The sequence below is a fragment of the Colletotrichum godetiae genome (assembly GCF_030913485.1).
Source record: "Colletotrichum godetiae strain CBS 193.32 chromosome Unknown BDP55scaffold_22, whole genome shotgun sequence".
NCBI lineage: Eukaryota > Fungi > Ascomycota > Sordariomycetes > Glomerellales > Glomerellaceae > Colletotrichum > Colletotrichum godetiae.
The window spans coordinates 129,233-145,095 of NW_026851270.1; the positions used below are offsets into that span (position 1 = coordinate 129,233).

At 53.1% G+C, this 15,863-nt stretch overlaps 5 protein-coding genes across 5 annotated transcripts; all 5 read right to left on the reverse strand.

The window, feature by feature from the left end:
* Positions 1-1,677: 1,677 nt before the first annotated feature.
* BDP55DRAFT_159099 (uncharacterized protein) lies at positions 1,678-2,983 on the reverse strand. The gene is made up of 2 exons (XM_060565663.1): positions 2,826-2,983; positions 1,678-2,721 (listed from the first exon to the last, which is right to left on the reverse strand). The coding sequence occupies exons 1-2, from the start codon at positions 2,841-2,843 to the stop codon at positions 2,065-2,067; spliced, it is 675 nt and encodes a 224-aa protein (XP_060429154.1). The 5' UTR covers positions 2,844-2,983; the 3' UTR covers positions 1,678-2,064.
* Positions 2,984-5,498: 2,515 nt separating this feature from the next.
* Positions 5,499-7,041, reverse strand: BDP55DRAFT_694130 (RNA recognition domain-containing protein; the record flags this gene model as incomplete). Its single annotated transcript, XM_060577312.1, has 2 exons — positions 5,499-6,900; positions 6,962-7,041. 2 exons carry the CDS (start codon positions 7,039-7,041, stop codon positions 5,499-5,501), a joined length of 1,482 nt encoding a protein of 493 aa, XP_060429155.1.
* Positions 7,042-8,340: 1,299 nt separating this feature from the next.
* Positions 8,341-8,838, reverse strand: BDP55DRAFT_728942 (uncharacterized protein; the record flags this gene model as incomplete). Its single annotated transcript, XM_060579504.1, has 1 exon — positions 8,341-8,838. One exon carries the CDS (start codon positions 8,836-8,838, stop codon positions 8,341-8,343), a length of 498 nt encoding a protein of 165 aa, XP_060429156.1.
* Positions 8,839-11,169: 2,331 nt separating this feature from the next.
* Positions 11,170-11,754, reverse strand: BDP55DRAFT_632328 (uncharacterized protein; the record flags this gene model as incomplete). Its single annotated transcript, XM_060572407.1, has 1 exon — positions 11,170-11,754. One exon carries the CDS (start codon positions 11,752-11,754, stop codon positions 11,170-11,172), a length of 585 nt encoding a protein of 194 aa, XP_060429157.1.
* A 2,628-nt stretch (positions 11,755-14,382) lies between these two features.
* On the reverse strand, positions 14,383-15,517 carry BDP55DRAFT_694131 (putative methyltransferase-domain-containing protein; the record flags this gene model as incomplete). Its single annotated transcript, XM_060577313.1, has 2 exons — positions 14,383-15,192; positions 15,272-15,517. 2 exons carry the CDS (start codon positions 15,515-15,517, stop codon positions 14,383-14,385), a joined length of 1,056 nt encoding a protein of 351 aa, XP_060429158.1.
* Positions 15,518-15,863: the final 346 nt, after the last annotated feature.

Genomic DNA, 15,863 nt, shown 5'->3' on the forward strand with positions numbered 1-15,863 from the left:
GACGCATGTAGTGCTGCAGTGACACCGACCGCGGGAAGCCGCAGAAGACAGGGCATCTGGAGGGGGGAAGAAGGGGAGGCCCTCACTTCGGCTCTGGCAGTTTAGTGACAAACAAGCATGGCCCACGGGGGTGGGGAATATGGAGTACCTAGGGACGTGGGAGTAAGGAGAGAGGAAGAGAGAGAGCCTCTAGGATCAACGCCCCTGCACTCTTATCTCCAGTTCCTCCTCCATCAATGCAGATTGGGGGAGATACTTTGGGGCTGGAGGGAATGGACGCGGAGAGCAAACGGAAGGGGGCGGCGACGGCGGTGGTGGAGGGGGAGGAGGACGAGGGGCGGACAGCTTGAGCAGGGGTGGCCTAGTCCTGCGTTGGAAGATCTTGTAGGGCCAGACGGGAGGGAAGGTCGATCTCATCTTGGATATGTGGGCACATCTTGGAATCTGGATGAGGAGAAAAAGGATCTGGGGTTCTCGGGGCTGGGCCAACCTGGACCCGAGAATCTCGCCCATTCGGTAGCTCACCGGTAGACTTGGTGTGAAAAGAGCTGAGAGTGAGAGTGAGAGAGAACGGTCTAAGACCTTTTGAGACTGCATTATTTTTCTCAGCCGTAAAGATAACTTGGAAACCTTGCACATCCAATCAGAATAGCGTTTGATATTCGTCCTGCTAGGAGAAGCGAGACTGCTTTTCCTGTGTTATCGCCACCATTCGTAAGAAAGAATCTCCATCCTCGGCCTACCGCTCGGGATCAAGACAATAATTTTGACGTGATGAGAGGAGGAAACGGCCCCAATACTGTGAGTACATCATTCCTCGACGTACCCCCCACGCCCGCGATTTCTATTGCTGAAGAAACTGCCGAGTTGTTATGTGGTAACCGAGACTTGTATAAACGCTCGGTGCAAGCGCGTCCAACGGAGAAGAGAAAATGTATTGGATGGATGATCTCCCACGATGAGGAGGTAGGTACATGTATCATGGGAGCCAGGCTGTCCGTTTCCCCTCAACAACCCATAAGTCCTGACTCACCAGTCGTCTACAGAAAAAGAGTGGAATACGGGATGGGGACACAGAAGAAAAGAAGTAACATCTGCTTTGAGAAAAATTGCTTCTGAAATGGGAAAGGTGCTTTCCCTAATGACACCGAAACCACACCGCAAACACTTCTGCTCGACCATCGCCGGGCAAAATGGCCGTCTCGGTCCCACTTGGAGGGTGCAAACCATGGAGGCTTGATCGTCTGACCCTGTCACGATAAGTAATTTGATTGAAGGCAGACAAATCATCCAGCGAGAGACTCAGTGTATGAGGGCAAGTCACACTTTTCCCCGTTCATGTACACCGAGGCGGCGTCCGGGGGTTATGAAAAGTACTACAACAGCAAGCAGGGAAAACGTATGAGAGAGTGAGATGCAGAGAGTGATAGGAAGAGAGCGAGAGACAAAAACTGCAGAAAGCTGAAGGTTACGTGACGCAAGCCATCGTCAGTGAATACGCTTGTGTGGGTGTCGCTGTCCCCCGTGTCACGATACGAAGCGGCCTTCGTTACAACACACACTCACACAGCTCAGGATGATTGAACCGAGAGGGCCAAATACAAAAAAGAGAACTGGCCGAATATCTCTCCAGCCAGAAGCAACGGCGACAACCCCGGGACGAGCCATCAAGCGGTACTGGCTGCCACTTGGCGCCCGGTTAAAGTGTAACACCGCCAGCTCGCTGAAGAAGACGAAGAAAAATATTCAAGGAGGCCAGAAAGACTCAAAGGTCGAAGGAAGAAAAAAAAGCAAGAAAAGCAGGAAAATCAACGGTGTTGCTGGTGCATGCTTCATGCTGCATGGTGCGTGCAGCAGTTTTTCGTTCGCCAAACATCTCCCTGACCGGCCGAGAGAGAATCCTATAAGAAATGAGCATCTCAGGATGGGACCATGGGCCATGCTGCAAAGCCCGTCATCTGCATAATTACAGCAACAAACTTGAGCCATCATTTGCCAGCCGGCACTGGGAGGTTCCGCGAAGAGTTCTATCACGCAAACCGACACCTCAGCTGGCGAAAAAGACTACAGGGAGATACGGCCGGAGGATTCACAAGAGATGTCCTCCGAAATAGCTGGCGGTGCGTCACGGTGTTTGCCTTTCCCCATTTGAAGTACTCTTACATGGGCAAACGAGATGCATGAATATGGCCGCCAAAGACGGCCGCCCAAGGCCGCCTCAAGAGGCCCAGGAGGGGCAAAGGGGCGCACACCTGGGCTCCAAAATGGGATGGGAAGCTGCCAAACAAGCCGTCTTTGCTGTTGCGCCGTTGTACGCTCTGAAAGTCTTGAGCCAGGCTCGGTGTGCAGCCCCTTCCCCAAGCCTCGCACTCTTCCTCGTGGCAGATGAGGTGTCCTTCTGCACGTTTCTCGCCCTCGCTTGTGCTGCACTTTGATCGTTCGCGACTTGGCGACCGGGATTTGGTTGCCCCTCCCCTCCACAACGTTGCAGTTCCGGCCGCGGCCGCGCCTCTGCTTTTGGATAAAGATAGCGGGAAGAGCTTCGATACACGGCACGCGGGGGTGAAAGGGAAACAAGGAACAGACAGAAATAGCAAACGGGCCGCTGAGGCACAGAGCGATGGCAGGATGTGCGCGTGTATGCGTAGTAAATGTGTTGGTGTGTGTGGTTCTCTCTCCCGCACCTGCGTTGCCGTTGTTGCTTCGCCCGTGGGCGGCCAACTGGTGATGCATGCCCGTTAACGCGAATTCTGTACGAATAGGTAGACATGTATGCCATGTCTCTGCCTTCTCTTGACGCGATGCACTCTACTCCGCCCGCTTACCGTGAAAGGACCCCGCATCGGAGAGCGGTTGGTACCTCGACATTGACGGTGTTGGCGATGAGGGTTTGAGAAGAAGAGGCTGCACTGCTACGTCGTCCGATATCTCCGTGCATTTGAATTAGGGGTAGATGTCCTGCTGCAGGAGTTTAAGTAACTAAACTCGCCCGGCGTGGCGTTCTCGTTCCCAATGGCCCCAAGCCCATCAGCAACCAGGAGAAAAGGATTCTGTCATGGATGCAGAGCCCATGCTTGAAGCCGACGGATCCTATTCTCCATCGTGATCCTAACGTCCGTAACGATGCGTTTGTCAGGGGTGACTTCGATCCGTGTAAGAAGCTTCTTTTGCTCCCTACCGTCAATTTTGACATGCTGGTGGGACTGGAATCGTGAAGTACAGATTTGCCGCCGTAGCGAAGTTTTGTCCTGCCATCGTCTCACGGCGTGCAAGGTCAACGAGGTGCAAAGTCTTAAACCTAGGCAGGACTCGTGTTTCCGCATGAGCTTATTGCCAAAAAAAAAAAAACCCCTCGCAGTGTTTGAGACATCTCCTCGCCTCGTCGACCACCATCTGGAACCACGCAGGTCTCGCGGGATTACTCTCATCTCGCTCTCTTTTTCTAGAAGAAAAAAAAGTGATAGCCTGCGCCGCGATTCCAAGACAAGAGAAACGAGCTTCCCTCGCTGAAATTCAAGTAGAGCAGTTCGTATCGAGAGTCGACTGAGAAGTTGTTGGTAGCGTAGCACAGCGTCAGACTGATATCATTTGCAGCAACAAAAGCTCGCCCAACAAGGTGAGGCCGTCATGCCGGCGATCAGGCTGTCTGTCGTGATGCAGATCCCTCTTCACCTAGCCTGTTACCGGGCATTTCTTGTGCGTGCCTGCTTCTGGGACGGGAGGCAGCAAGCAGAACGCACATGGCTCGACGGCTTCGCTGACAACGGAAATTTTTCGCAGCCATCTTCGGAGCGCTGCATCTACCCTTGGGGAGCTGCCAGTCATAGCCAGAACCAGGGGTTATTGCCCATATGCGGGCAACCGTTTGCAACAGGACACAGAACGTAAGCGATTGGACCGGCTCCCAGGGACACAATGCCATCTGACAGCCCATGCTAGGGGCCGCCACGTCCGGAGCAGATTGATGGAGGTTGTCAGCGATGGAAATCAGCCACCAGGGTCAGGCACTGAAGTAGGCGAGGGAGGCGCAGGAGACGAGACGAGACGAGACGAGCCGATCCGGGCTGCCTCCACTCCGCAATAACACATTGGCGATGGAGAATATCAGATTCGTTGGTTTGGGCCTTCGAGTTCGTCCAAGGGCCAGTTCTCGACGTACTGTGCCAACAAAGTTGCCGTGCCGTGGTTTGGCTGCAACGAAATTCTGCATTGGGAAGATAATCGGCCTCCTCCGTCTCAACCTCAGCTTCATCGACGGACCATTGAGCCCCACGTAGTAGCACAACTGACGAGCTTTGATCTTCATGTCTCGCTCGCACTAAAGTAAAAGGAAGACCGGTCGCACAGGATTTGGGGAGTTGACGCCTGGCGGCCAGACGGACAGAAATAATTGCAGCAGCTCTGCAGCGAGACTCGACGTGCTGTCACTCTCGTGATCCTGTGCGACATTAGCAGCTGATATTGCCGGACGTCTTGAAGGGGGGGGGACTTGCGAGGCCTACACCAGAGACCGCATCTATTAGACGCCGCGACGAGGTTACAGCAGGCGGCAGCGGCAGCGAGAAAGAAATGCGAACGATGAAGCAGTCGATCAGGTTCGGAAGCAAGTTTACGAACTGCCACGAACTTAATTCATCAGCTTTCGTCCCGAAGGCAACCTCGTTCTAGGATTCTAGATGTGTCTTCGTAGAGCTGAACTCTGAGGGATGCGAGGGATGTGATCGGAGATTGTCCTGACAGGTCCAAGACGTTGTTGCACAATGCCGGCCTTGCACGAAGCGGCTGTGGACTTCAATTGAGATGGCGGTCCATGGCCCATGGTCCGTCTCTCAATGCCGCTCCGTTGCAGCTTCTTCCAGAGCACAGGAACTACCTTGAAGAAATGACAACTGACAGATGACAGCTTCATCAAACGCAGCAGGCTGATGCAACCTCCCTTGGCAACAGTAAGGAGTGCATCGATCCCCACTTCCGCGGTGCTTCCGGCCGCTTACTTGCATGGCCCTTGCGAGTGTGGAATAGGCTTTGATAGCCATGTTTGCAACGGCGAAACGATGAGACCAATCCTACTTGGGGCAAGCCGTTCGCCATGTGCGACGTCAAGTCGTGAAGTCAAGCCCCATGGCCTCTGCTATGGCAATCTCTCTCTCTCTCTCTCTCCTTGCCCCATTCCCCACATCCGGACTTCCCTGGCCGACGACGAGATGCGACGGCGTGGCTTGCAAGCAGGTTGCCGTGGTGGCATCTCGACAGGTCAACGAGATATCGTTGTTGTTCATGAAACACGAGCCTTACGCGGGCGGCAGTGGCGATAGTGGTGTCAATTTTTGTATTTCTTAGGATCTACATCTGTGGCTGACCGGGCTGCTGCAAGCTGCGGTCTGGTCAACGGCGGCTGGGTATAGTTTGAATGGGCATTGTCGGAGACGAGAAGAGAATGAGATGCGCGTCTTGCAGTTCTACTGCTGCTGGTGCTGCTTCTGCCGCTGCTGCTGTTACTATCTTCGTCTGTCCGAGTCTCGATCCCTGCCTCGATTCCGATTGTCCCAGTCTCTGCGGTCTCTGCGACCCGAATCTCTATCATCACGTCGCCGTTCGTATTGATCGTGCCGTCGGCCGGAACCGCGATCATCGAATCGGTATCGATCTCCATCTCCTCGTCTGTCCCTATCCATGGCCCTTGAGCGTCCGGGGCTTCGACTGCGTCTCCGCACCTGTTCCGATCTGGGTCGATCTCTTTCCCGTTGATCTCTGTCTTGCTCAGGCTGCTGCTGCTTATCTGATTCGGGACGTCGGTCTTTAGCGCTGTGGTGGCGACCCTTCATTTCCTCGTCTCCGTACACCAGGTCATAATCATCTCCATTTCGCTCGTATTCGTCACGGTATTGCCGCCTCTTTTCGAGCTCGTCAACACCTCCGAAACCACCCCTGGACGCGTGTTTTCTACGCTTCTGGTTTGTATCGTCTCTCCAGACCTGTTGCAGCTTGCTCACACTCTGCGAGAAGTCCACGTGAATACGACGGTCGTCAATCAGGACATCCTGCATCTTGGCATAGGCAGCCTCACAAGATGCCTTGTCGGCATACTCGATGAACGCGTACTGAAGACTGTCTCCGGTCTTGGCATCACGGATGACCTCGCAACTCAGAATCTTGCCGAATCGGCCAAAGATGAGCTCCAAATCAGCGTCTGTGGTGACAGGGTTGAGCTTGCAGACGAAGAGGACGTTTTCAGGGGGGGCAACCTCGGCAAACGGTAGGTCACCCATCATTTCTAGGGTGAGAGCCTGGGCTCGTGCTTCTCGGTCCCTCCGCCGCTTCTCGATCGCCTCCTCGTCTAGATCATCATCTTCGTGTAGCGCAGCCTCGTCCGCGATCCGAACGGTATCGAGTTGTGACTTGGTCGGGGGAGGCGAAGCGCTAGGCTCTCTCAGCTCGGGGGGATCGGGATACGGGTCATCGAGAATGATGGTGTGCTTGATTCGAATGTCAATGAGGGGATGCCCCTTGTCGTCTACGATGGCCTCGTTGATCTTCTCCAATACGTCGAAACCCTCAACGACTTTGCCAAACACTGCGGCCTTGCCGTCTAAGTAGTCCGTTTCATCGCCCAAGGTGATGATGAACTGAGAAGCCGCCACACGAGTATCCGGGTCCGAATCCAGGGGCGCCGTGGCCATGCTGACGGTCCCTCGCTCGAGATGCTTCAGCTTCGGATGGAAGAAGGCCGGAAACATCTTCTTGGTGCTGTCGCCCGACAACAAGCCCCAGATGGACGTGCCTCCATCAGATTGTTTCGATAAGGGTCCAAGAGGGTCGCCGGTCTGGAAGGAGAAGTTCTTTTGAACAGAGTGGACGGGTGAAAAGTTGTAGTATTTCACTTTGCAGAGCTTCAGGAAACTGGAAGTCTTTGGTTAGCTGAGCAAGAGCGTTGCAGCGCTGACGGGCAGTCGCAACTTACTTTTCGCACAGCTTGGGCGCGTAGTCGACCAGCAGGTCAATCACGACATCGCCAGAGCTGGTTTCCAGAAGCACTGACATGGCGACAATAGGAGTCTCCCCTCGATCGCGTCGGTTTCGCTGCTATCGTCGTCGTCGTCGTCGTCGTCGTCGACTGGCTAGCTATCGGTAGCTTTGACGTGGACGGAGCTTTCCACAACGGAATTTTTCCTTGGCGTTGCGAATTGACCAACACAGACAGATCAGCCAATTCGATTTGTCTCGCTTCGCCGAAAGATACGAAGATCTTCCAAACGCGAAGCTTTCCGCTAGGCTCAGGCGTGCGGGCGGGCGATGTTGTGGATTGGAGCCTCGTGCGTGTGTTGACTTGATGATTGCAGTCAAAGTGATGTAGATGTGGTGCGGGTCAGTCCGCGAGGTAACGCCAGCGGCAGCCTCTCTCGTCACATAGTGCGTGCGTCAACCTTCATCTGCAATTTGCACGGTGGAAAAGATCGGTGAATTAGGGGAGTGCAGGGACAATGACAATGATCAAATGTTGTGCGGATTGCATCGCCCCGGTTTTCTGCGTTTGGGAGCTCTGGAGCTTGACCGATTGGGCGCGACTTGTGGGAAATGTTGATGTCTTTGGTTTCGTCCATTTACTTATTTTTGATAGCGCAGTAGAGAAATGGCGATCATTTCCATATCATGCAGCTTCGAGAGGTAGGTGAGTAGAGCTAGACATGTATCTCCAACTCCGCATGCATCATGATGATCTCCCGGCTCCCGTCATGCTCAGACCACCACAACACCATCACAACACCGCAAAGGTATGCTTCCATCACGAGTCTGGCAACTCAATTCACGTATGCAACATGATATCAAATATCAAGGAACGATTAAATATATGGTAAGGGTTAGTAATTGGTGTCGTTTCAGTCATTACAAACTCTATGGACCAGACGGTTCTTTATGTGTCATATTCTTGCAACCAAAGAAAAAAGAATGAGGAAATCAGAAGAAAAAAAGGCAGATTGACTGTGGTGTATCCAAACCAGCCTCGCCAGTAAAACACCAAATATCCGACAGGCGAGATGAGAAGAACATCTTCGCCTGTATGCAAAACCAGCTTTTCCCTCTGTGATGGGCAAACGACCCATGTCGCGCCACAATCCATGCCATGCCTGTTCTCGGCAAAATGTTGCAATTCCCACACAAAACCCCCCTTCAACGCCATTCGACGAGATGGTTAATCTCATGTCGAATCCAACGCCTCATGAAAAAGATGAATCCGGAGCCAATTAGGTAGGTCGAAATAAGGGACCAGAAAACTCAAAAATGCTGCGCTTTTTGTGTCGATCCGCAAAAGAATGAGCCAGAGATTAGTGATAGCAATGCTCACGGGGAACTCTTGCGTCGCCTCTCTGAACGAAGTTCCTTTTCCGTATCCATGAGACGACACTGCACCCACATGCGGAAAGAGCTGTCGCTCCGCACCTGATCGCAGTTGAGGAGCTCCATCAGGGCCCGCTTCATGCCCTCGTTGACGTCGAAGAGACGCTGCTCCTCTTCGGCGACCGCCCAGATGGTGCTCTCGTCCGCAATGGGTGCGAGCGAGCTGCTGCGGCGAGCCTTGGGACTCGATAGCGACGAGCGACGGCTTCGGCTGTGGTGCCTCTTACCGCCGCCGTTGGGGTACTGGCCAAAGGGCGAGCAAGTGCTGCGCGTCGGGGATACGGACGGTGATGAGGTGAGTGAAGTGTTTGAAGTCGTCATGGGGCGGATGGTGTCCAGGTGCTGGCGGAGTTCCTCATGTTGAGATTGGAGGAGGAGGTATTGCTGAAGGGCAAAGTTGGAGGTTTGCTCCTGCGTGGAGAGAGTGGTTGCGGCGGCCATTTTTGATGTTGGTGGGTGTGGTAATGATAGTGTGCAGGTAATGTGTCTTTGGATTATTGACGAGCCCATCGGAAATGTGTGTGTTTGTGGGTGTGGATGAGACGAGTATTTGGGCTTCCCAGATAACTTGGAACCCAGGCGAAGACGATGTTCGGAAGCGATATCGAAAAGGTGCGTGTATGTGTGTGTGCCTTGATGAGATGTTCTCGTAGTGACGGAGGTGGGTAAGTCGATCCGATGTCGTCAACGTGATGTGATCAGGAGCACCGCAATGGTTCTCAACAGGACTTATATAAAGTATAGACACCTGTTGGTTTGTTTTTTATTCTTCTTTTCGTCTTCGATAAGGAAAACAGAAAAGGAGGCGTTTGTTCTGGTTGGCGTTATGGCTGGGAGACGGGAAGAGTAGTTGACTCGTGGTTTTTGACCGAATGGTTCGAGGAGGTGTCGAGTACTAATACCAAATGAGGTACTTGAGCCTTCTGCGACTCCTGGAGCTACTGCCCTGTCGATGGTGTCGATCAATGGTGGATCCGGCGTCCTTTGTCTCCTTTCAATCGAACCCCCGTTGGCGTGCGAGAAGAGGAGAAGGCGGGCGGGCGTGCGTTGGAGCTTGCGGGGGTCGCTGGTAAACGGTCTCGAAAAGCCCCTCTCAGCTGTCGGTAATAAATGTGAAAAAGAGGAGTAGATGCAGCAGGACAAGAGGGCGTGGCCGTTGTCGGGCAGATGTTTGGTCAGAGATTGAGGGCTTCTTCTGAGGAAGAAGCAGAAGGCAAGGGGGGGGGGGGGGGGGGGATCAAGTAATATGTATGTAAGGTGTGGTAACTTGGTAAGGTGTGCTTGTTTTGTTTCTCTGCGATAGGCGTGTGAGTGGACGGTGTGGTTTATTATGTGCCTCTCTCTCCTTCTTTTGCAGTTTGCGGTGTGCACGTCCGATGCAGACTCGATGCAGACGAATGCAGGATAACGCAGCTAAGTAGCTTCCCCGGCAGTCGAGTCGATAAGTTGATGATGGCCTTTTGTTCTTTTTGGTTGTATTTTATTAATAGGCACTTGTGGATGGCCCGGAAGTGATAAGCGGAGTCGTGGGCGATGCGGAAAGAGGAAAACTCTGGAGACTCTCTGTAAGAATCGTGTTGTCGCCGTTCTCCGATCTTGTTTCTCTGTGTGGCCGTGTAATAAGGTATTCCGGGATATGGCAAGACTCAGGTACAGCAATCAAAGCTTGGACTCCCTCGTGGAAATGGCACGTTCAATGGCGCCAAATAAAACTGAAAGCCACAGGGCGTTTAACCACCGGCCGGGATGTAGTTGACAATGTTCAGGTCCCGGTTCAGCTTGTGTGTGTGTGTGTGAAAGTCCCACTGCTAATATACAACGTACGGAGTACGGAGTACCCGCGTTGCAGAGAAAAACAGGGTAATGGGGGTGGGTAATAAACTCGGTAGTCAAGACCAAGGCTCAGGAGTAAAAGATTATGTGAAAAAATAATAGAGAATATGTGCGCGAGCTTGGTTGCCAAGTCCGTAAGGGAATGGGATGGCGCCGGCCGACAACCGAGAGATGGTCTGGAAGCTTTTTTGAGAGCCCACGATGCCTTGGATAGACCGGTTCAGGTCTGTCGTCGCAGAGTCAAAGCCCAACCAACTAAAAACTTTGCTAGCTTGAAAGTGGTTGGCGGTGTTTCCGTCGTCCGTGACAGAGGGGAACCAGAAACTTTTTTGTGTTGTTTCTTTCGCCTCCTCTTGGAGTATGCTTTTAGGGAAGGAGGGGAGATGTAAGTGACCCCTGGACAGACAACTTTTGGGCTGGGTGTGAGTGTGTGAGTCGGTCTCGGTGATGTGTGCGTCTGTCTCTGCCTCTGATTTGTGCGTGATAATAATGAGACTGGTAATGAGGGGAGCCCAACTACCTAATAATGGCGGCCGATAGCGTAAGACGGGATGGGACGGGGGTATGGATGTCTGGGAAATGGGTGTGGAGGGAGATACTCTCCACAGCCCCTGGTCCAATTAATAGACCCGGTCCAGCCCGGGTGTGATGCTGAGCAAGGTGGGAACAACAGCGTAATACGAAGAGGCACCGCTGAGAACGATAGAGACTGAAAAGTTGCGTGCTGGCTGCGTCAAAAGTCGTAGGCGCGGCCACCGGTCAGTCGGTCCCAGACTCGGAGGGGAGACTGGAGAGGGTGGAGGCCGGTTCGCTGTCGGTGATGCAATAAACCTGTTCAACGCTGCGCTATTCCGACAAGAATAAGAACGGCCACAGCGTGCGTCTGGTTCATGCAGCTCAGGGGCGAGAAACGCCGCGACTAGTTGGTCCACGTTGTGGCTAGGCCTTGTTCTGTTTTCCGTAGCGCAGCCCGCCGGACACGATAGCGCTATCTTTGGGTTGTTCTTTTTGGTGGTTGTTGGCGCCCTGGTACGAGTTTCCTACCCAAAGGGGCGACGTGATGATGATACGCAGGGTCGTGGCGCTGCTAGTGCCGACTTGGGAAGATTGTGATACCGACGATGCGGTCGGGAGAGGCGATAGCAACAGACTTTGCTGATTAGGTGTGAGAACCCCTGGAAGCGAAATCGACCTCAGCTGGCCGCTCGTGTGTTCGCTAGTAATCTGGTTGCCGTCTCGATGATGTGATGCCAGAAAATCTCTGACAAACGGCAACTGGGTTCTTCTCAGTTCTTGCCCACGGCCGTCGGAGACTAGAAGGTTCACGAAGCTGAGATGATGGTGTTGTTTTTGCTGTTGCTGATACTGCGTAGGCCGATGGCTATGCGTCCTCGTGTCTGCGGAGACAGCCTCTTGTTCTCGTGATTGTCGTTGTTGATGCAGGGATTGTGGTCCGTGTTCAATTTTTTGCTGGTCTTCCGATGGTTGTTCGGGGGTGATCCAAGTTATATCACAGTGATACATAGCAATGCAGGGAAGACTGGCGATAATCAACAATGTCTCGTCGAGGTCTGGTATAGATGACTTGTATGTGATCTCTGTTTCGAGAGGGGGCTTGACGCGGATGAGGCTGGTGGCATTATGTATCTGAATCTCTGAATCTCATCCCTCACGAAATGATTCTGAGCACAAGTGACGTACGTGCCTTAGAAAAGCTCGTGTGGCTCAATACCGCTTGGGGTCTCACATAGGTACGGATATCGATCCCACGTTTTCCAGCCTGCTTTTACCCTGATGAGGTATTCGTCGGGCAATTACTTTTTCGTTGTTTCTTTGGTGGCCCCGGGCTATCTGCCCATGGGCCCGCTAGCACTCGCTTTGAGTGGAAGCTCCCCGGCCGGCACACGCTTCCGAGCAGACAGAGTGTGGCCAATGCTGGAAGGTATTAGGTGTTCCCGCAAGCGCAAGGGTAGGATCCTGTTTTTTACTCTTTTCAGATGAAAGCTCATAATTCGTGTTGCGGAAGATCCCTTGAGCGAAACGCCTTTGATCGGCCATCTGGTTGGTCTCTAATCTCAAGTACAGCCCAGGGTCGAGACGGGCGGGAAACATGACGGCCCCCAAGAAGACGGCTGAACGGTGAACGGGTGAATGGTGTACACACCGCGGGGCTCGGAGGCGATAAGGTACTTCGGTCCTGAACTTCTGACAGGTCGGAGAAAACCAACCTCGTGTGTGGGTGCATGGGATGGGCACCATGGGGTCGTGGTGGCTCAACACCAAGGTCGAAAGTGGGTATGCAACCGGACATACGTCCGGAGAGAACTTTACCTTCTCAGTTTGGTTTACTGGCGACTGTATACGTAGCTCGACCAAATCTTGGGGGTTGCTTCATCGTCAAATGACCGGTCTGCGCCAGATATCTCTGACAATCCAGGCTCTGCGATCGACGGACAACGTACGCAACCTAACCGCAACCACAAGACCAGGAGCCTGGAGGCACGGGGTTCGTACCTTGCAGCGAAGGCGGCTTCGGGTCCCAACAGAAAGAATGGCGGCTGGTGGTCGATCCAAGCATGTTTTGACAAGTCGCGGACCACACCCTCCCAACACACAATCAACTGACCGATCTTTCTCGTAGGGCCAGCGCCGGCCCTTTCGAGCCGAGACATTTTGATGCTCATCCTCAGGCGGATGCGATGACTTCATAGCCTCGTTTCAACGGCTTCACGGTGCCCTGCTCGTCTCCGCATTTCTTCGTTACCGCTGGACCGCTCCTCTGTATTCCTCTTCGTGAGTCCATGCTCACTTCCCATTCTCCGAATACCTCGTAAGCCAGGAAATCCTCAAGGGCCAGACCATAGTCCCAGTGTATTGGCAATACGCTTGTGCTCTGGAAAATACCAATCCGCCCAATCATCGAGCTCCCCAAGACTTTTGGCACTTTGGCCGATGTGCAGGGGTCAGCTCCTTAGTGCGAGCCACACGACCACCTCCAACGTCACTGTGACTGAGCTTGCTGGCGTGGTGTTTGCCGTCCTCCATTCTTCTGGTCGCACTTTCAGCCACATCTCCATGAATCGACAAGATGACGTTCAGCTATTCCATCAAAAGGTCGTTTCGTTGTCCACGAACAAGCCGGAGCGTCATGTCCGTTCCCGATTGCCAGCGGAGCGCCTGGGCCTTACGTAAAGTTCATTCCTACTCAACAAAGCTTTCCTCATTGAATTGAGTTTCTGGGGTGCAGACCGAGGGTGAGGATCAAGCAAGGTGACCCCTCATCTCAGAACGCATCCGGTGCCCTCTCCGCGTCCTGAGACTGCCGGAGCATCAGACCATTGCTTCTTGGCCCCAGAATGCGGGGAAGCTGGCACTGAGGTGTGCATGAGGTTGACAGGCGATAACATGATAATCGACTGGTCCACAGGATTCCCACTGAATCTTGTTCAAGATGGCATGATGATTGAAAACCTTGGGTGCATCTTCACAATCGTGACTTTGGCCGGGGCCGTGGCCTGACTTCAGTTCCGAATCTTCATCGTTGGTCCGGAGAATAGGTGCTATTCGCTATCCGGGGCGCCTATCCATGGCCAACTCACCAGTTTGCCCTCTGCAATGTCTGCAGATCCTCGATTTCGGGGAGGCTTGCTGTTAGCGAGACGACGAATCGCGTTTTCCGGAGCTCGGCTTGGACCCTGATTTTTGTTTGTGACTTGCGTTGTAGCTACGTAAGTCATCGCAGACCCTTGTTGGCCCTCTCTACAGGCTGCGTGGTGGAATGCAACCCCGAGGTATCAGCGAGTTGACTCGCAGAGACTCGAGTGGCCTTCGCCCATGAACTCTCCTGATTGTGGGATTACTGTTGAGAATTGGCTGCATCTTACGGCCTCCTAGTCATCATGCCGCTCACTAAGCAACGTAGAGAGTGATAACATATCGAAGGCAAACTCGCTCCGAACGACGACGTGACGCTCCGGGCTTCGCATTATTCCAAGCCGCGCGCGTACTATCTCTACGTTCCACAAACTCCGTATGTAAACGTACGAGCTTCTGTTTGGTGTGCAGTTCTTTTGCCAACGATCAAGTGTCGGGAGCTGAAAGAAAAGGGCTGTAATCAGGACCGTAGTAGCATGCCTAGGCAGACGCATCGTCTCACCACATTGATCTGGCGATCGGTGGTGCCGAGACTCGACAAACCCGAATAGGTACGCTGTCGTTATAGAATGGACCTTTTTGCTGTTCCCTCGGTGGTATAGGAAAGTCGACGTAGCTCAAGCCCATTTCGCGCTGACGGCAACGATTGCAAAAGGCCTCAAATGTGACCTCGTTCCGCTGCGTCGCGGATATCAATACCTGCACGGCAGGAAATAAGGCAAACAGCTCCTCGACGGTTGCGATAAGAGCCGGGATGATGCTCTGGTCATAGGTGATATCTGCTCCGATTACCACGTCAACGTTCTCGCCGTTGTTCCACTTCTGGTCCTCTGTCCCCACGAGAGCATGTCCCCATCGCAGTTCCATTGGCCTGATGAGTGTGCTTTCTTGCAGGTCGTTGAGAAAGCAGCTCTCTGGGAGGTTATTGATCACATCATCAGATCCATCGGAAGCTACAACATGCGTGGAGCCGAGATGTTTGACACAGAGGATCGCCAGGTATCCAGTACCTGCTCCGAGTTCGAGTACTCGCTTTCCTTGAACTAAACCTGGGTTCTCGCACAGGAATTGCCCGAGATGTAGCGCGGCTTCCCAAGTTCGGAGACCCGTGGTGCCAGAGGCAGAGATCAGCGAGCGGGCCTCAAGCAGTGTGATGTCAGGCTGAGGCGACTGTTGTGGCCGGGGGCTCAGCTCAAGACCACTCAGATGATACGTGACGTAGGATTTCTGCTGAGCTGAGGACACCTCAGACGGGACTGGAGTTGCGAGAGATTCGGACAAGGCCGTCATGAGATCCTCGGAAACTTCCTGAGCACAATCAGGAACTGTGGTTAGCTGACAGAAGAGCGTCATGCCATGGCGCCATGAACAACGAGTTAAGACTTACATGTTGGTCCCAGTCATCGATGCTAGACTCTATTCTTGCGACGAGCTCCTTCAGAACCCGGAGTCGATACCTTGCGGGAGGACTGTAACGAGGCCCCTCTTCCGAGAAGAGCTTCTTATAAATTGTGTCTTGAGCAGATGATTCACGAATAGTCTCCGCGGTAGGATACTCAAGTGTTGACTCGAGTTGGAGATACTGGTAGCAGAAGCGGTTGACGGACTCTGCTGCGGATTGGGTTCTGGCCATGATGGGGTTTGGTGGTGTAAAACTTTGATAAATATCGTATGTTGCCCGATTCGGTGTAATGTAGAGCCTCACTTTTTTTCGAGGTTGGTCTAAGCTCCCCTTTGTGAAGACAAATGCTCCTCTGGGCGAGAAGTAGAGAGTCCAAAGAAAAAAAAATTGGCCTTCCGAATTTGAATGAAACTACAAAATCTCTGAGTAAGATTCCAGAAGCATGAGATCTTGGAAAGGCTGTGGTAGTCGTAGCTTGAAGTCGGAAATGCCCTCGATCTCTGATTTGGAGTACACAAAATGCACAATGTTTGATGCTGACTCAGAAGAACGTCGCCTACTGTGCAAACACCGTGCC